This window comes from Bos mutus, chromosome 25 (genome assembly GCF_027580195.1).
Source record: "Bos mutus isolate GX-2022 chromosome 25, NWIPB_WYAK_1.1, whole genome shotgun sequence".
NCBI lineage: Eukaryota > Metazoa > Chordata > Mammalia > Artiodactyla > Bovidae > Bos > Bos mutus.
The window spans coordinates 41,536,526-41,555,496 of record NC_091641.1 but is presented as its reverse complement, the minus strand read 5'-3'; the positions used below and the strand labels follow the sequence as shown (position 1 = coordinate 41,555,496).

Sequence of the window (18,971 nt, the reverse complement as noted above, 5' to 3'; positions counted from 1 at the left end):
CTCTCCTGGGGGGACCCTCCACCCTCAGTCCCAAAGCGGATCCTGTCACACTGCTAGAGCTGTGGAGCCAAGGTCTTGGCCTGTTCGTGACCAAACTAAACAGAGCAAGGCTCTGCCTCTCCTGCACAGCCACCCTGGCCCCAGGCCCCTCGTGTCCCACACGCGCTGCCCTGCTGTGGCCAAGGCCAGCTCAGGCCTGTCCGCGCTGAAGGGTGGCCGCTCTGCACTCCCAGCCCAGGGGCCGCAGTGCCTGTCACAGCAGGGAGGGTCCCCGTGCCCGCATCCCCGCAGATGCTCTACTCCTCGAGAGCATCTGGGTGTTCTCACTGGTGTGTCCTAAAGCCGGGAAGAGCATGGGGGAGATCTGCCCCCAGGGACTCCCCTCCCCTCCAGGTGGCTGTCTCCTGAAAGTCACCCTCTGCTTTGTGGTTCCTTCCCCAACCGGGAATAGAGTGAGCTGGCAGGAACCTGCCTCAACTTCAGCTGTTTTTCTTGTTAGGAGGCTACAGGGCTGTGGACATCAGCTCTGACCCAGTCACCCCAGGCAATGCACAGGGAAGGAAAGGGACTTGTGGTCACTGAGCCACCACTGGGAGTCAGCCCTTGACTCTGTCCTCAAGTGATTCTGCAGCAACCAGGCCTTGGTCAGAGGCCTATCACTGCCACCTTCGTGCAGGTGAGGAAGCTGGGGGCGGGCTGAGTCCCTGCGGGCACTCAGGAAGGGGCTGTCTTGGCTGTGTCTGAAGCCCGAGTATCTGGGGTGGGGATGTCGCTGTCCTGGCTGCAGCATCTGGAGATGGAGGTTTTTCAGGAGCCCTGAGCGCTGTCCCCGAAGGTCCTACTGACTGGACGCTGAAGCAAACATCAGCTAACTCCCGGTGCAGAGCCCCTTTCCGTGTGGAGGCGGAACTGGGCCACGCCCACTCTCCTGAAATCTGGCCTAGCGGAGGGAACCTCGCTCCCGTCTTCCCGCGTGGGCCGTGCCTTCTCCGGCTCCACACACCCCCCGAAAACCAGGGTCCCGGAGTTCCGCCCTCAGCGTCCCCTCGCCTCACTGCGGCCTCCGCGTGCTTCGGGGGCGCCAGGTAAACCGCTGACACCAAAGCTCTTTCAGCCGGTCCTGCTGCCTCTAGAAACCCTAGGCGTCGGAGGGCAGGGGGCCAGGGGCAGGGCCTACCCCCAGTTCCGCGGCTGCTGAGTTGTCAGTGACCTCCCGCTGCCCGACGGGCAGGGGCAGAACGTGCCTGAGGAGCCGGTTCTGCTCGGAGGCCCCAAGTATCACACTGGCTTCCTCCCTGCCGGGGGGCCGAGCTGTGCGCTGTGCCTCCCTCGGTCCTCCGGCGGCCCGGGGGTGCTGGTTCCCCCGCTGGCCGAGGAGAACCCGGGGCTCGGACACGCTATTCGCCCAGGTCACCCCCCGAGTGGCGCCGCCCTTGTCGGCCCAGCGAAACTGGAGCGTCGGACCGTGAAACCTTTGCGGGTCCCCAGGAAGCAAAAAAGTTTGGAGGGACCCGGGAGGGAACTGGCGCATTTACCGGCTCCGCGGTCCTCAGGGGCCAGAGCCGGATCCGCAGCCGGGCGCCTCCCAGCACAGAAACCGGAAGCGTCGCGACCGGGCCGCTGAAGGTCCCGTCCCTTCCTGCGGGCCGGGCATTCAGGGGGTTGTAGTCCTCGTTCCCTCCTCGGCGCCTCCTCCAGCACGGCTCGCCGCCCGGCAGCGGAATCCACCACCTCCCTCGGCGCCCGCGGGCGGGACTGCCGGGGACATCGGAGGGCGCCAAGTCGGGGCGGCTACAGGCAGCCACCCGGGAGTCCGCCTCCCAGCCTGCCTCGCGCGCCGTCCTGGACTCCGCCTCCCGGCCTGCCCCGCGCGCTGCACTGCCTTGTGGGAGCGGTAGTTCGGGCGGGCGATTCACAGTGCCGCGTGCGCCCCGGGCGCGCCGTAGCCACGGGGCCCCGGCCGGGCGCTACGCTACGGAGGCGGCGCAGGGTGCGGCGCGGGCCGGGCCGGGTCGGTGCGCTCGCCGGCTCCGCCACTCAGAACGAGAGGCTGTCGGGGCCGCGCGTCGACGGCAGAGGGCCCGCCCGCCCTCCGAGAACAAGTTGTGGGCCGGCCGGCGCGGGCGAGCGAGCCGGGCCTCGGGGACTGAGGAGGCGCCGCGGGTTTGCGGAGGTGAGTCCCGTCACCCGGGCCAGGCCGGGGCCGGGGGCGCGGCCTGGACCCCCGGGAGGCCGTGGCCGACGGGCGGCGCCTCCTGGGCACTGGGTGGTCGTGGCCGGGCTGGGGACGCTGTTGGAGAGGGGAGCCGCCAGGACCTCGGGCGCCGGGCAGCGGGAGACCAGCCCAGGGTCTGAAGGCGCGGGAGGCGGCCTCAGCCCCTCCTGCCCTTGAGTGCCCTTATCTCCGGTCAGTGTCCCGGCCGCGGCGGCATTAGGGGAAGTGTCCGATCCGGCCCTGTGGAGTGGGGGAGCAAGCGCGTCCTGTCTGCCCGCTGGCCACCAAACACGCTTCCTTCTCCTGTTCTTTTCCTGTTGGCGCTGGAGCGAACCGAAAAGTTACCATGGTGGCCCCCAGAGTGGCTGCCGGGCTGCCGGCCCACCCGGCTGCCCGCAGGAGGGGGCCCTTCTGATCCTGGCCAGGGCAGCCTTGTGTGATCAGGTGGCCCTGATGGGGCTGGCTGTCGGGCCCCCTTAACACGCAGGAGTTTGTGACCAGACTGCAGACAACAGGACCCCAGTAAGGTCCAGCCTGGGAGTTCGGGGTCTTGTGGCTGCCAGCCCTGCTCAACTGTGGGGGAGCTGGGACTCAGCTGGGTGCTTGGTTGTTCTGTGCTCTCCTGAGAGCCCCTCCTGTGGGGCCCCCTCCCTCTGCCTGCCTCTGGGGGCAGTGTAAGCCCCTGTGGGAGGACCCGGCCCCCAGAGCTGGGCTCCAGGGGAGATGGAGTAAGTTGATCCTTACACTTCTGAGGGCCTTTCTCAACTGTGGGGAGAAGGGTGGGGAGAAGGGTAGTGTTTCTGTGGCCCAGGTGCCTGGAGGAGGGCCCCAGATGGGCGGGGAGCCTGGGAACCCCTGTTCTGAAGCCCTGCTGGTGGGTGCAGCCTGGCCTTGGTGTCAGGCACCTCTCACTTTCTCTTGGGTTGTCCTGCTCCCTGAAGGAGTGCTTCTTTTTTCTTCTGCGTCTGAAGCTGTCTAGAGCTGCTCCCTGTGAGCAACCAGGCTGGCGACATCGTGACCTCCTGAAAGCCAGGCTTAAACTCAGTGATTGCTAGGCTTTAGAGAGGGAGCAGGTCTTACCTTGTGTCTCTGCTCTAAGGACCCCTGTCCCAGACCAGGTGCTCTGAGAGCAGGAAAGGCTGGGTCCTCCAACCCTTCTGGACGGGGTCATTTGCTAAAACTCTTTGGTTTCAGGCTCTGCATTAGACTCTCTGGACCCGTGTCAGACAGCATCCTGCTGAGCCCTGCTTTACAGACAGGAGGCCCAGGCTGAGGGCAGCCGGGCTGTGGGGAGGGATGAGTGGGCTGCACATCCAGTCCTTCCAGCCCCTGCTTCCACCGCCCCCGATGCTTGTCTTTTATTTGGGAAGAAGGACTCTGCACCCTAGAGGTTCTCTAAAACCATAGATGTCTTCATGGGCCTCAGCGGGTTGCAGAAGAGCCTGCGGGGCTGGGTGTGTAAGAGTCCAAGCCCAGACTCGGCCCGGGTGCTCCCTGCCCCCAGGTCAGTCGCTCTTTTGCCCACACTGACTCCAGCCCTCCCACCTGGCACCTGCAGGAGCATCCCAAAGCAGGGACATGGTGGTGTCTCTCTTGCCTAACCTCTTGTGCCACGTTCCCAGGCAGGACCACCCCCCCAGCACCTCCCCCCCCACCAAGAGTGCCCAGTAGGCCTGTGGGGTCCCTTTGGTGTCCCCAGCTCCCCGTGCCCAGCGCTGCCCCAGCGGCACCGAGGCAGGTGGTCAGCAAGCATCCTGCGTCAGCTGCAGGCTGCTCTGGTGACCCAGCTCTGAACTCAGAGGGGCCTCTGGGCCGCAGGGCCAGAACGGCACCTGCTCCTGGGGATGAGAACTGGCCCGCCCGTCTCCACCTTCCTGGATGAGGGGAAGGAGGGTGTGGGTGGAGTTTGGACTTGGACACCTGCCCAGGCACACCTGTCACTCTGGGTCACCCCGTGGATGGCTGTGCTGGAGCTGCCAGGACGGTGCAGGGAGCTGGGGGCCACAGGGGAGCAGCAGGGACCCGACACCCCCAGGACGCGCTGTCCCTCCAGTGAGGACTTGCCTGGCGCTCTGGCCTCCCTGGCCATCCTGGCAGCACCATCTCCCTCCAGCAGCGGCTCCACGCCTGCTGTCTCCTTCCCCCTCCCTGGTGGCCAAACCGCGGGACAGGGCTGGACGGCTCTGCGAGACATCAGAGGGAAAGCAGGCTGATAGCTGCTGTTGATGAGAGCCGTAGCGTCCGTGTCCTGAGGAGGCGCTCATGGCTTCGCTCCCTCGGCCGCTGGGCTGAGCCTGGAGCTGAGGCAGTGCCTGCTGCTGACCCTTCCATGGCCAACCTGGAGATGCTCCCCACGGCCCATCTGCGTCCCCAGGGTGAGCCAGAGGCTCCAGTGCCTTTATGTCTCTGAAGCAACTCTGCCTCCACGAGGCCTGCGATCACCAGCCACCCAGGCCGCACTGCTCTGCGGCCACTTGGCCAACAGAAATGGGGAAGTGCCAGAGGCAAGCGCCTGTCATCAGGTGGCTCTGAACTTGTGAAGTGGAAAGCGAAGTCGTGGTGGCATCCCTGGCTCCCTGGCAGAAGTTTCGTTTTTCTTGAGGCTTGACTGAGCGGGTACGACTAGAGACAGAGAACACGCTGGGACTCTGCGTCCCATCCTCCGGTCTCCCTGCCAGCGAGCCACCCCTCGCTTGTGGGTGTCACTCTGGGGAGCTGTCTCCACCCCTCCCTCCCAGAAAGCAGGGGCCTGGAAGCAGAGCCCTGCCTGCCATGTGACCCGCACAGGGTGGGGGGCCCAGGATCCGGACCGCAGCTGGACACTGCGGGGCCAAGGTGCGGAGACAGCGGCCTCCTGAAGCATGTGCGGGGGAGGGTCTGCGGCCGGACTGTTTCCTCCCGGGCTGGGTAGTGGAATGCTGGTTCCTGTTTTGTTCCTGCAGCTGGTTTTCAGGCGACATTGATGGTGACTCTCAGCAGAATCTCCACAGCCCCCTCCTCAAGGTTCTGGCCCGGCCGGTGGGGGTGTCTGGGCCTCACAGTGCACCTGGGAAGGACAGGAGGCGTGTGCCCCGTGGGCAGGTGGTACCAGGACCTGGTTCCCGGGGAGTCTTGCTGACTGCTTGCTGAGAGCCCTGACTCTCGCCCCCCAGGCACTTTTCCCTGGTGGCCCCAACCATGGCAGAGCCAGGGTGTGGGAGGCCTTGTCCCCTGTGGCCCTGGCTGGCCTAAACAGTGGTGGCCTTGGACCCGGCAGCTAGGAGCAGCTGAGTCAGGCCCCAGACTGCACAGTGTGAGGCCCTGCCGCCAGACGGACTGTGGCCAGGAGCCTGGGCTCGGGCTGGGAGGTGAGGCTCAGGGGCAGGTCTTGCAGGTAGGCAGCCCTCCCCGCCTGGACAGGTCTGGACTTTGGCCCTGGAGCAGCAGCCCAGCCTGCAGGCTTATCGCCAGGACCCAGAGTCCATCGGTCAGGGGTGCCAACCTGTCTCCCTGCTGCAGGACTCCGCCTGCCACCCCAAGACCAAGGTTGCACGGAAGCCAGGCCCTGTCCTCGCTACCTACCCTGGGCTCTGGCTGTGGGTGGGCCGCCCCCAGCCATCCTCTGTGCTCTCAGTGGGCACGGGCCGAGCTCCTGGTCAGCCCAAGGCTGGACCCGGGCGTAGGTGCTCCTGCTCCATAGGCACCTTCGTGGCTCAGCTTCAGCTCAAGGCCTTGGCCACTCAGGGTTTGGCTGCGGAAAAGGAGTGTTGGATACGCTCGGGGTCTCTCCCTGGGAAGGCGCCCGCGTGGGGTGGGGGCAGGAGGCTGGGGGCTGGCCTGGTTGCCATGCGTCTGCCTTGTCGCTGTGGAGGGGCAGGTGTCCTGAAGGACCTGCTCGGCGTGGGCCTGACCGCCGTGAGCGCCCCCTCGCAGCCCAGGGTGCAGGGCTCCGGCTGCAGCCGCCGCCCGCGTGTGACTCGTCCCCGTGGGGTGAGCGTCCGCCGCGGGAGGGGAAGGGCCGCGACTGGAGGCTCACACGGGCCTCACCCTGACGTCAGGTGGGCCTGGCGGCGTGTCAGGCGTGTCGGGTGTGTCGGGTGACATGAGTCCGTTCCCCTGTCCTGCCTTTTCCACGTGGCTGTCGGGAATGAGAAGTGACCCCTGTGGCTCGTGGCGTGCTCCCACTGGTGGCTCTCCTGTCGGTGGACGTGGGGAGCGTTGGCTTTGCAGCCACTGGGGACCCGCACCCCCACCCCTCAGTTGGCTCTGGTCAAGCTGAGGGGAAGCCTGAGTGGTGGGTGACTTTCAGGGGCACCGGGCCTTCAGCAGCCTGTCCAGCCCTGGTCTGGGTCCCTTGGAGGAACAGGTCCGGCAGGCGTGTTGCTGCCCGGCTCTCTGGCCTGACTGCAGCCCTGAGGGCAGGGCCCAGGCCCTCCCCCGTGCGGAGCCGCTGCGCTGCTGGGCCCTGGGCGCCTGCTGGGAGGGCGTCGTGTGTGATGGACCGGGGCTGAGGCAGAGCTGCTGGTCACCTGCTTGACCAGAAAGCGAAGGGGACACCCATGGCGGCCCAGAGGCGGCCCAGGCGTCTTCCCTCGCCTGACTAGGACTCACCTCGTCTGAAAGGAGACGGCCCCCCCACCACCACCTGCCAGCCTCCCACCTCAGGGCAGGAGCACCTGGGCCCACGCCTCCTGAGAGCAGGCAGCCTCCTGGGCCCCTTCCTGCTCACCATATCCAGGTCAGGGGAGGCTGTCCTCCACAGGGGCCTTGGTGGTGACTGTGGACGGTGCCCAGGGCTCATCAGCCCTACCGGGCGCTCCTCTTCCAGCTCATGTTCTCTGGTTAAATATCTTCTCAATCATTTCTTTCAGGGTGAGACCCATTCTGAAGGCCAGCAACCGTGGCACAGCCGCCTTGCCCTGGGGGCGCTGAGGGGGCCATAATGGGGGGCACCACGGGGCAAGGGGGACCCCACGGTGGCCCTGCTGCAGGCACCCCTGCCTCCCCGGAAGCTGCGCGTGTGCTGGGACCCTCCAGGCGCCGTAGTCACGTGTCTCTTCTCTCTCTGTCTCTGTCATTTCTGTTGTGCTCCTCGGACCAGCCCGGCTCGCGAGGCCGCCCTCCTCCATGCTCCGCCTCGCCCGCCGTCGCCGGCGCCCTGTGACCAGGCCCGGCGCTCAGCGTGGCCGCCGTGGGGGCCATGGGGAGCTCCGCCTCCTCGCTGGCCGCCGAGACCGAGTCGGACCACGGCTTCCCCCGGGGCCCACCCTGCCCGGGGCCCCCGGCAGCGGCTGGCTGGGGTAGGAGCGGCCCCGGGGGGCCTGCATGGGGCGACAGCCTGGGCACCCGGCAGCACCCGCCCCCACGGCCCCGGCCCGAAGGTAAGCAGGTGGAGCAGGGGCGGCCCCGGGCCCGAGGGCGGGGCTGCCGTCAGGTGCCCTTGCTCGGCTGGCGCCTCCCAGACAAGCGGGCCCTGTCCCTTAGGGCCCTCTGGAGACTCTTTTCACCCCAGAGACCCGGGCGACTCGGGCTGCTCACTGGACAGAGCACACCCGGGACCCCCGCCCCCTGGAGCTGGGCGGAGGGTCTCAGAACCGTAGATGGTGGGGCCGGGACCGCCACTGCCTCAGGCCGGGGTCTTGCTTGTCCGCTGGCTCTGGAGCGGCTGCTGGAACTGCTTGCTGGGTGGGGCCGGGGGCACGGCACGCACCGAGAATGCTGCTTGCTTCCCGTGGAATCTGGGGCCCTGCCGTGGCCCGACGTGTCGCCCTGTGACGTGGCTGCCTGCAGGGGGCAGGGGGTGTGGGTCCCACTGACGAGCCGCCCTCCACGTGCCCATGTCCTCCAGCTGCAGCTGCAGCTAGACTCGGCCCCGGCTGCCTAGGCTCCCCCGGTGAGCTCCACCTCCGGGTGCTGAGGTGAGGGGTGGGCAGCCCAGCCAGGATGCCCACTGCTGAGACCTGGTGGGATGGACTCCCAAATGCCCCCACACATGGATGCCCCAGCTTCTCCACGTCCTGCAGCCTGACTGGAGGGCGAGGGGCTCAGCAGACACTCAGAGTCCACCGCCCTTGGGCCAGAGGGGGCACTTGGCCTTCTCGGCGCCCCGGACCACCTCAGGGGCTGCAGACACCGCACTCCGCCAGCAGCCCTCGGCGGGCACTTCCCTCGGACACAGCTCACTTGTGCAGGACAGTCCTGGGCTCACCGTCTAGGCGGCCGGCCCGTGCGTGGAGCAGGACCTGGGTCCTGGCAGGCTTCTGGGGGTAGCTGAGTGACCCCAGTGAACGTAGTCATGGAGGCCCGCGGCCCAGAGGGACGGCTGCAGAGTGGAGGCCTCGGCTCCCTGTGCTGAGTCAGTGCCGGCTTTGGACGGCACTCACCTGCCGTCAGGGGCTCCACTCACACAGTGGGAATCACACAGCGTGTGGCCTCTGTGTCTGCTTCTCACTAAGCGTTGTGTTCTCAGGCCGTCCACGTGGTAGCAAGTGTTGGGACTTTGCCCCTTTATGGCTGAGCTATGCTCCGCCGTGTGGAGTAGGCCTGCTGGTTACTGATGGACACTCGCACTGGCGGCTCTGCCGCTGTGGACGTGTGTGGAGAGGATTTTGCACAGATGCGTGTTGTTACTTCTCTTGCGTAGCTACACAGAATGAGGTTGCTGGTGTTCACTGTAAGTTCACATTTAACTGTCTGAGGAGCTGCCAGGCTGTTCTCCACAGTGGTCGCCCCGTTTCCCAGACCCCCAGCCATGCAGGGAGGGCTCTGGTTTCTCCCCGCCCGCCCCGCCTGCATGCAGGGTGGTCACCGTGCCGCTCTGACCGGCATCTCCCCATGGGCCAGTGTGTCCCTTCGCACCTTCTACGCGCACGTGTGTCGTTTCATTTCCAGGTATTTACGTCCTCAGGGTAAGTCCCTGGGGAGGGGGCAATTGCTAGGCCTCAGGGAGGGGCACGGGCCCCGAGGCGGGTGGCAGAGAGGTCGGCTGTCCAGCCCGCACCCTCTCGTTCTCCGGCCCAGTGCCGCCAGCAGTTAACTGTGCCACCTGGAGTGAGTCAGGAGGAAGAGCTGCCAGTGACCTTGAGGAATCCACAGGCACCCGACTAGACACGAGAGGAGCAGGCAGGGGGCTGGTGCGGCAGAGGCAGGCCAACCCTCCCCACGCCTCCGCTGGACATGTGGACGCGCGTGTGGGTGGTCCGGGCAAGCCATCCCTGCCCTGAGGGGCGCCCCCTCCACTGAAGAGCCTGCAGGTCTGGGCTTGGTCCCACTGCCAGGCGGGCCAGGAGCTGCAAGGCCCAGAGGACCTGGGCTTGGTGTGGGTGTCGGCCACTGCAAGCTGCAGGCCTCCCCTGGGGACACAGGCCGAGGGGCCGGCGCAAGACTGGCTGAGGGTGGCCTCGGAGGGAGGTGCCCATGTGCCCCTTGGGACCAGCTGGGGGTCGGGGTCAGGTGGGCGTCCTGCCGGGCAGCGCGGCCTCAGGTCTGCTGGCCTGACCAGCCGGGTCCTCGAGTGGGGACCCCTCTTACTCCTCTAAGCTTTCCAGGGAGCCGAAGGCTATCTCCCAGCTGCTGCAGCCCCTGTGTCCCAGGAGCGCCCGCCCCCACCTCGCTCTCACCTGGGGCTGAGGCTGCAGCCCAGAGAGCTGAGGCTGAGCAGGCGTGCGCTGTCCGCCCCACCTGCCTGCCTTTGCATCCTGAGGGTGAGCGCCCAGCCTCTGAGAGTGCCCGGTACTTGGGAGTGTCTGTGTGGAGGCTCCGGCACGTTAGGGTGCTGGGAGGTGACCCTGGCTTTGGGGCTGGGGTGGCGAAGGCCCAGGCTCCTCCGGACACCCCGCCGCTGCCCCCTGAGCCACTTCATCCCCGCCCACCCTGTGACGTCAAGACTGTCCCCGAGGGGGGCAGCCCGCACCATCTCGCGCTCTCCTGGGACGCCAGCTGAGGATCACGGTGTGGCCTCATGCTCATCCAGGCCTGGGCCCGGCCAGCTGTTGGGCTGGGCTTCCTGCCCTCCTGCGTGTGCTCAGCACGCCTGGACCACAAGGGGCCTGGAGCCGAGGGCAGGCCCGAGTCTTCCCCCAAGTCTCCCCCAGGCCTCAGGGGCACACGGTGCGCAGGGCGGCCGTCTGAACATGGGCCTGGGCTGCAGCGTGTGTGTGGCTTGTCTGTGTGGCCGCGTGTGCCCATGCCTTGCCTGTGGGCCTTCCTCAGTGGGGAGTAGCAGGGGCATCTCTTAGGTGTTGGTGACGCAGCAGCCCAAGCTGACCCGACCAGGGCCTGTCCACTATTGTGGCGCTGCGGCAGCTGCAGACAGCTCTGAGGCTCAGCCCCGCACCTGGGGAGGCGGCGGCGGCCTGCACTGGCCCAGGAACCCTCACGCTGCTTGGAGGAGGGTTTCTGTTTGTTTTGAAGAGGGGAGTTTTCTTTCTCCCTGGAGTGTTTGGCGTAAACGCAGCACGAGAAGCACGAGCTCTGCGTCTCGCTGTAAAGAACAGTTGCTGTTTCTGCCAAGCAGACCAGCTACCGTCAGGGCAGGAGAGCGCGGACGCCCCCCACTTGGGCTGGCCTTGCGAGGCGGTGGGAAGCCAGCCCGCTCCTGCCCCCTGCTCAGCCTGCGGGAGCCGCTGACTCCTCCTGCCTCTGAGTTTGCCCATCCTAAACCTCCCCATGGGTGAATCACGCCACGTGTCGGGGCCCAGTGCCAGTGTGTGTCCGTGCTTCGCTCCTGGCTGCTGAACGGTGTTCCTTATTTATCCATTTACTCATTGATGGACACTTGGCTTGATTCCACCAGTTGGCTGTTGTGGGCAAGTCTGCCGTGAGCACGTGTGGATGTGTGCTGGTGAAGAGCGTGTACCTGGGGTGGAGTTGCTGGGTCCTAACTGTGGTCCTTGGTAGCTGCTGGGGAGCCATCTAACAGTTTTCCGCAGCAGCTGTGCTGTTCTGCGCTCCCCCAGTGATGGGAGACCGGGTCACTCCAGCTCCAGGTCCTGGCTCCTGCCCTGCCGGGTGGGCTGCTGCACTTTGCATTTCCCTGACTGATCCGCTGAGCAGCTTTCCACAGCCTTCTCCGTATCTCTGGGGAAAGTCGCCTCAAATCCTCCGCCCATTTTTAAAACCAGGTTTTTGTCGTGTGGTCATAAGAACGATTCATACGTCCTGGGTACTAGACCCTGGTCAGACACACAGTTTGCAAATGCTGTCTCCCGTAGGGTATCTTCTCGCTTTCTTTATGGTGTTCTCTGACTCGTGGAAGATGTTAGTTTTTATGTTCTTTTGTTTCCTCCTTTGTTTGCCTGCATGGTCATGAAAATTTACCCACTTTTTCTGCTTCTAAGAGTTTCATAGTTTTCGTTCCTATGCTTAGGTCATTGATCCATTTTGAGTTAAGTTTTGAATATGGCGTGAGGTACGGATCTGGCTCCTCCTTTAGCATATAGATCCCATTTTCCTAGTGCGTTGGTTGAAAAGACCATCCGTTCCCCGCTGAACACTCTTGATGCCCTTGTCAGAAACCCCTGACCACGGCCTTCCCTTGCAGCCACACGCACTCGCCCGGGCCCATGGCCACGGTCGGGGAGTGGGCCTGCGCACGCTGCACCTTCCTGAACCCAGCCGGCCAGCGCCAGTGCTCCATCTGCGAGGCCCCGCGGCACAAGCCCGACCTGGACCGGATCCTGCGGCTCAGCGTGGAGGAGCAGAAGTGGCCGTGTGCCCGCTGCACATTCCGCAACCTTCTGGGCAGGGGGGCCTGCGAGATGTGTGGCTTCACCCCCGAGCCTGGCCCAGGGGCCTCCCCGCTGCCCATCATCAACGGGGTGCCCCCAGAGCCCCCGGGCAGCTGCCGGGACGAGGCGGGGCCCCTGCGGACAGCGGGGCCGGTGGCTGTGGAGCCGGCAGGTGGACGGCCGGCGGAGGCGGAGGGGCAGGAGGGGGGCGCGGCTGCGCCTGGGAGCGGCTGGGCCTGCCAGCGCTGCACGCTGCACAACACGCCTGTGGCCAGCTCCTGCTCGGCCTGCGGGGGGCCCCGGAAACTCTCGCTGCCCAGGATCCCTCCCGAGGCACTTGTGGTCCCGGAAGTCGTGGCTCCTGCAGGCTTCCCCGGCACGTCGGCCCCCGCCCAGCCTGGGGAAGGCGCCGAGGCCAACACTCCTTCTGCCGTGGACCAGGAGCCCCCCCGGGGGCCACCCTTCAGCCCGTTCTCACCCACCCTCCAGAACAACCCCGTGCCTCGCAGCCGCCGCGAGGTGCCCCCCCAGCTGCAGCCACCGGTGCCTGAAGCCGCCCAGCCCTCACCCTCTGCCAGCTCCAAGGGGCCCCCCCAGGGCCTGGGGCGGCCCACGGCCGGGGCCTCCCGCCTGGCGGAGCTGCTGTCAGGCAAGCGGCTGAGCTTCCTGGAGGAGGAGGCGGCCGAGGGAGGCCCCACGCTGCGCCCCCCGGGTCCCGCCAGCCCTGCACACTGCGAGGCTGGCAGCAGCACACCAGGCAGCGACGTCATCGACCTGGGCGGTGACAGCGTGCGTTACACGCCGGCCAGCCCCTCCAGCCCCGACTTCACCACCTGGTCGTGCGCCAGGTGCACGCTCAGGAACCCCACGGCAACCCCCCGGTGCACGGTGTGCGGCTGCTCCAAGCTGCACGGCTTCCAGGAGCACGGTGACACCACCGCCCACTGCCCCGACTGCAGTGCGGACCGGCCCGGGCCCTGCCCAGCCCACAAGGCCGGCCGCCCCCTCCCCGCAGCGCCATCTGAGCGCCCGGGCCAGTGGGCCTGCCCAGCCTGCACCCTGCTCAACGCGCCTCGGGCCAAGCACTGTGCCACCTGCCACACCCCCCAGCTCATGGCGGCCCAGCGCCGGGGTGTGGCGCCCCTGCGGCGCAGGGAGAGTGTGCTCGTGGAAAAGCGGCGGCAGACGGACGAGGGCGAGGCCAAGGCCCTGTGGGAGGACATCGTGGCCTTCTGCCGGGAGGTGCGGGCACGTGGCGCTCCCTTCGTCCCCCGAGCCTCAGCTCCAGTGACCCTCACGTGACCTCTCACCTGAGATCCTCAGGCCCTTTTCCTTCCATGTCTGCGAGGGTCCTGACCCCTTACCCCCAGCGTGCGTGCCAGCAGCAGTGGCCTCACGGGAAGGTGGGGACAGGCAGGCCAGGTGCCGCCCCTGGATGCAGAGCCCCAGCTAAGACAGGTGCCCCCTGTGCTCTCTGCCCTTGGACTGCAGAAGGCTAAGCCCAGGGCGTCACCCCCAGGGGCCTGGAGGGGGGCGTCTGTCCCCCTGGGCTGCTGCCCTCTGTCACTGCCGGCAGCCCGTCCAGAGCTGTGTCCTGGCCACCCTACCCCCGTCAGGCCCCCCACCTCTCTTTCTAGGGCCTTCAGCGCCCCACACCCACACCTGCAGCCTCCAGGCTGGGCCCCTCACGTCCCCTGGGACACACATACCTCCCACTGGCCCATCACCAGCCTGCTGTGCCCTGGCTGGCTGCAGTCCACCATGCTTACAAAGGGTGGTGTGGGCCTCATGAGGCTCAGCCGTGCCATCTGCAGGCTGCGAGCTGCACGCCGCCCCCCTTCCTCTCGGGCTCAGGTAGCTGGGTACTCTCTTGGGGTGGGATGGGGTTCGGCCTGCCCTGAGTTGTGGCCATGGTCTCTGCAGAACAGCGTGAACTTTGTGGACGACAGCTTCCCCCCTGGGCCTGCGTCTGTGGGCTTCCCCGTGGGTGACAGTGTCCAGCAGCGCGTGCGTCAGTGGCTGCGGCCGCACGAGATCAATTGCTCCGTGTTCAGGGACCACAGCACCTCCTGGTCTGTGTTCCACACGCTCCGGCCCTCGGACATCCTGCAGGGTCTCCTGGGGAATTGCTGGTGAGTGTGGGTCTCCCACCCAGGGTGAGGGAGTGGGCGGGCGGGCGAAGCTCCCCCTGAATCCTGGTCTCGTACAGGTTCTTGAGTGCTCTGGCAGTGCTGGCTGAGCGGCCGGACCTGGTTGAGCGGGTGATGGTTACGCGCAGCCTGTGTGCAGAGGGTGCCTACCAGGTGCGGCTGTGCAAGGACGGCACGTGGACGACGGTGCTGGTGGACGACATGCTGCCCTGTGACGAGGCCGGCTTCCTGCTCTTCTCCCAGGTGGGCGGGGGCGTGGGCGGGCGGGCGGCAGGCGCGAGGAGGCAGCGGCCTCACGACTCCAGCCCCCCCGCAGGCTCAGCGCAAGCAGCTGTGGGTGGCCCTCATTGAGAAGGCGCTGGCCAAGCTGCACGGCTCCTACTTCGCGCTCCAGGCCGGGCGTGCCATAGAGGGCCTGGCCACGCTCACCGGTGCCCCCTGTGAGAGCCTGGCCTTGCAGGTCAGCTCCACGAACCCCCGCGAGGAACCGGTGGACACTGACCTCATCTGGGCCAAAATGCTGAGTTCTAAAGAGGCTGGGTAAGAGGGACAGCCACTCTGGGGACCTGGAGCAGCGGGAATAGTCAGGCCAGTGCCCTGATCTGCACCCACGTTTCACAAGATATTTCTGGCACGGGCTAACCACAGCTGGGAGGCCCAGCTCCCCATGCTGTGCCAGCCACCCCACCTGCTTGGATGGGGTGAGGGCAGGTGGGGTGTTGTCCGTCAGCTTGTACCTAGAAGGCCCTGTCCTGACCTGGGCCTGTGATGACCATCAGCACCCTTGGGAGTCCACGTGGAGTGAGCGCCGTGGTGGCACCTGGCAGTAGCAGCCCCCAGGGTGGATGGGTTGGGGGAGCGGGGGCTTCTGAGCCCCAGCATGCACTGGCCAGTGTCTGGGGAGGGTCCAGGACCCTTGCCCTCAGCTGTGGTGGGCAGTGGCATGGCTCTGCCCCTTGGGGAGCAGCATCTCTGAGCTGGCGGGGCCCCCAGCCTTGCCAGACCTCCACGGGACCCAGGCCTGCCCGCCCCGCTGAGCTTGGCCCACCACTTCCTGAGCCCCGGCGTCCCACGTGGGTCTCCCACAGGCAGGGAGACCCCCACCTGGAGCTGCACCTCCCCAAGGCAGGCCGGGACAGCAGGTGTCCCCTAGAGAGGGAGCCCACCCCAATACCAAGGGGCCCCGGTCAGCGGGCTGCTCTAACTGCACAGGTTCCTCATGGGTGCCTCCTGTGGTGGGGGCAACATGAAGGTGGACGATGCTGCCTACGAGAGTCTAGGCCTGCGTCCCCGCCACGCCTACTCCATCTTGGATGTCCGGGATGTCCAGGGCTCCAGGTAAGGATGGGCGTGGTGATGCATGGGCAGGGTGGGGCCATGGGCATGGCCCCTGACCCTGTGGTCTGTCCGCAGGCTCTTGCGCCTACGGAACCCATGGGGCCGCTTCTCCTGGAACGGCAGCTGGTCAGACGAGTGGCCACACTGGCCGGGGCACTTGCGGAGTGAGCTCATGCCGCATGGCAGCAGCGAGGGTGTCTTCTGGATGGAGTACAGCGACTTCGTCAGGTACCACGCTCACCCTGGCGAATACAGCGTGTTTCCCAGGAGCTCCGCCTGTCTACTGCCTGGCGGGGGTGCTTCTGCTGGGGCTCTGCCCGTTGATCAGCCTTAGGGCCTGGCGCCCCCTGGCGGTGTCCACAGACAACAGCCAGGACTGGGGTATCTGAACACGGATTCCAAGAGTTCCCATGGGGCGAGAGCCTGCTGCAGTTACCCTGCCCAGGGACACATGCCGTGCGGGCAGCTGGGTGGAGGCCACTCAGCCAGCTATCCTCTGGCTGCCCAGGTACTTCGACTCCGTGGATATCTGCAAGGTGCACTCGGACTGGCAGGAGGCGCGGGTGCAAGGCAGCTTCCCCAGCTCGGCCAGCGGGCCGGTGGGTGTGACGGCCCTCACGGTGCTGGAGCGTGCGTCCCTGGAGTTTGCCCTCTTCCAGGAGGGCAGCAGGTGGGCCGGGCGGACTGGGGGCCGGATGGCAGGGTGGCACAGGTCTAGGGGCGGGGCCTGGCCACTCGCAACCTTTCTGTTCGCCCAGGCGCGCGGACTCAGTGGACAGTCACCTCCTGGACCTGTGTGTCCTGGTGTTCCGGGCCTCCTTTGGCAGCGGTGGCCGCCTGAGCCTGGGCCGCCTGCTAGCCCACAGCAAACGCGCCGTGAAGAAGTTCGTCAACTGTGATGTGATGCTGGAGCCTGGCGAGTATGCCGTGGTGTGCTGTGCCTTCAACCACTGGGGCCCCGTGCCCGGCCCACCCGCCCTGCAGGGTAGGTGACTGTGGCCGCTCAGCCCCAGGCCCCGCCCACACGGCCCCGGCCCCGTCCCACAAAGCCCAGACCCGCCCATGGCCCCCAGGCTCCGCCCACACCGTCCCTATTAGCTCGGGCCCGCCCTACACTCTCCCTCATTCTCTCCCTCCCTCCTTGCAGCCTCCAGCCCCTCAGCGGGGGCCCCACGCAGCACCCCAGAGGCGCCCGGCCACGTGCTGGCCGTGTACAGCTCGAGGCTCGTCATGGTGGAGCCCGTGGAGGCCCAGCCGACCACCCTGGCCGACGCCATCATCTTGCTCACGGAGAGCAGGGGCGAACGGCACGAGGTGAGTGGGCGGGCGTGGGCCCTGGGGAGGCAGCAGGAGGTGGCTGCCCACGGCCCGCCCACCCACACCTACACTGCCTGCGCCCAGGGCCGCGAGGGCATGACCTGCTACTACCTGACGCACGGCTGGGCGGGGCTCATCGTGGTTGTGGAGAATCGGCACCCCAAGTCTTACCTGCACGTACAGTGCGACTGCTCCGACAGCTTCAACGTGGTGTCCACGCGCGGCAGCCTGCGCACCCAGGACAGCGTGCCACCCCTGCACAGGTGCGCCCCGCCCCGCCCTGCCCCTGGCGGCCCGCTGGCCCCACAGGCCCTCACCGGCCCCCTCCCCCAGGCAGGTCCTGGTGATCCTGTCTCAGCTGGAAGGAAATGCTGGCTTCTCTATCACCCACCGCCTGGCGCACCGCAAGGCAGCACAGGCCTTCCTCAGTGACTGGACGACATCCAAGGGCAGCCACAGCCCCCCACTCACGCCCGAGGTCGCTGGCCTGCACGGGCCCCGGCCGCTGTGACCTCCTTGCCCCCACCTGCCTGCCCCCACACGCACTTTATGAGGGAGACCCCAACACAGGACGCTTGAACCACAATCTCAGGACCCCCACCCAGGGAGCTCCAGCTGTGGGCACAACTCCCCCGGCCCTCCCCCCACCCCTCCCTCCTGCCCAGGGCCTCCCAGCCACCCAGCAGATTACCTCGAACCCACCTCCAGCTCTAGGGGGACATGTGCCAGCCTCTCGGACCAGGCCACCTTGAGATCTGGCTCCAACCTCCAGGGTCAGGGTGAGGCTGCTCCTTATCCATGGGCCCGGGTCTCCTGCCCGGATCAGGCAGCCATGTGCTCCAAATCCAAATCTGGGCAGGTCAGAGGCCAGGACCCCAGAATGAGAGCAGGGACCACCCTTGTCGTAGGGGTCAGAGGTCAGGACTCCAGGGTGAGAGCAGGGACCATTTCTGTTTTGTGATCAGAGGCCAGGACCCTGAGGTGAGGAGGGACCACCCCCTTGTTGGGTCAGGCCAGGACCCCAGGGTAAAAGTAGGGACCACCTCTATTTTAGGGGGTCAAGGCCAGGGCCCAAGGATGAGAGCAGGGACCACCCCAGTTTGGGGAGGTCAGAGGTCAAGACCCCAGGGTGAGAGTAGGGATACCCCTTTGTGGCCAGAGGTTGAGAACCTTTCCTCAGTTTGCCCCCATATCCCACCTATCCGCCCCACCCCCCGCAAGCCCTCATGTGGCCAGCAGGGGTCCCTGGAGCCCCAGCAGGGTCCGAGGAGGCAGGTGCCTGGCAACTGTGGGCTGAACCAGGGTGGGGAGGGACACTATGCAATTCCTGGCATGCCAGCCAGGATCGAAGCCATGCCCTGGGCCGGGGCTGGGGTGGTGGTCAGGTGGTCCTGGGCCCAGCCCCGTGCTTGGCACCACCTGACCTGCAGGAGAAGCAGAGTCCCAGAGTCCCCCAGGCCGTGTCCAGGCACATGCAGGGTGGGCCACAGCCCCGCACCCCTCCCCCCTGAGCCAGCGTTCTCCCTGTGCTGCTCAGCCCTGAGCTCTGTGTCTGCCTGGGGACGACTAAGGCCGCTTCCTGGGTGCCCAGTCTCACTGCCCAGCAGCCCCTGGCAGCGAGTGGCCCTGCCCGTGGTCCCTCGCTTTCCGTGGGGCTTGCTGGGTGGGGGAGGGGCAGATTCACGCCTGGAGAAGCACTAGGTCCCCAGCCCCTTTGTACTCCTTCCGTTACTCTGAGTGGGGGGTCGCCCCTGGAGAAGCACCAGAAGCACTAGACCCCCACACCCGCCCCCTTTGTACTCCTCCTCGTACTCTGAGCTGTGAGTATTTTTAACCCTGTACATACGGCAGCTCTTCTGACGCAGAGACTATTTTATCAACGTCAGCGCCATCCCCGTAGGATGACCCCATGGGTGTTTCCAGACTCAGGCTCCGACGGACCAAATAAAGATGTTTTGTTTTGTAAGTTTGTTCTCGTCTATCTCTCCCCAGGGCCCCTGGCCCCTGGACTCCTCTCTGGGACAGAGCTGTGCCCATCTAGGGACAGCCTCTCTGGGATGCCTGGGCAGGTACCCAGGCCTGCCTCCCAGGGAGCCTTCAGGGGCACCCTGCCATCGGCTGCCTGCACCCCAGGAAAGACAGGGCATCCAGCTGGGGCAGAGGCTCAGGCCCAACCCTGTGGTGGTTTGCAGACTGGTACCCATGAAGCCTCAGAAGGGCCAGGCCCGTGCCGGGCTTTTCTTG

General features: G+C 66.5%; 1 protein-coding gene across 4 annotated transcripts; it reads left to right on the top strand.

Moving 5' to 3' along the window:
- Positions 1-978: 978 nt before the first annotated feature.
- Positions 979-18,693, top strand: CAPN15 (calpain 15). Of its 4 annotated transcripts, XM_070363022.1 has the most exons (13): positions 1,889-2,173; positions 7,296-9,897; positions 11,736-13,164; positions 13,846-14,054; positions 14,132-14,315; positions 14,389-14,612; positions 15,285-15,410; positions 15,486-15,638; positions 15,919-16,080; positions 16,169-16,395; positions 16,558-16,724; positions 16,812-16,990; positions 17,061-18,693. In XM_070363022.1, exons 3-13 carry the CDS (start codon positions 11,758-11,760, stop codon positions 17,236-17,238), a joined length of 3,216 nt encoding a protein of 1,071 aa, XP_070219123.1. In that variant the 5' UTR covers positions 1,889-2,173; positions 7,296-9,897; positions 11,736-11,757; the 3' UTR covers positions 17,239-18,693. The 4 variants fall into 4 exon arrangements, with proteins under 4 accessions (XP_070219124.1, XP_070219125.1, XP_070219123.1 ...); XM_070363023.1 differs by lacking the exons at positions 1,889-2,173; positions 7,296-9,897 and adding an exon at positions 979-1,085; XM_070363024.1 differs by lacking the exon at positions 7,296-9,897 and having other exon boundaries at positions 1,888-2,173; positions 17,065-17,207.
- The last annotated feature ends 278 nt before the right edge of the window (positions 18,694-18,971 follow it).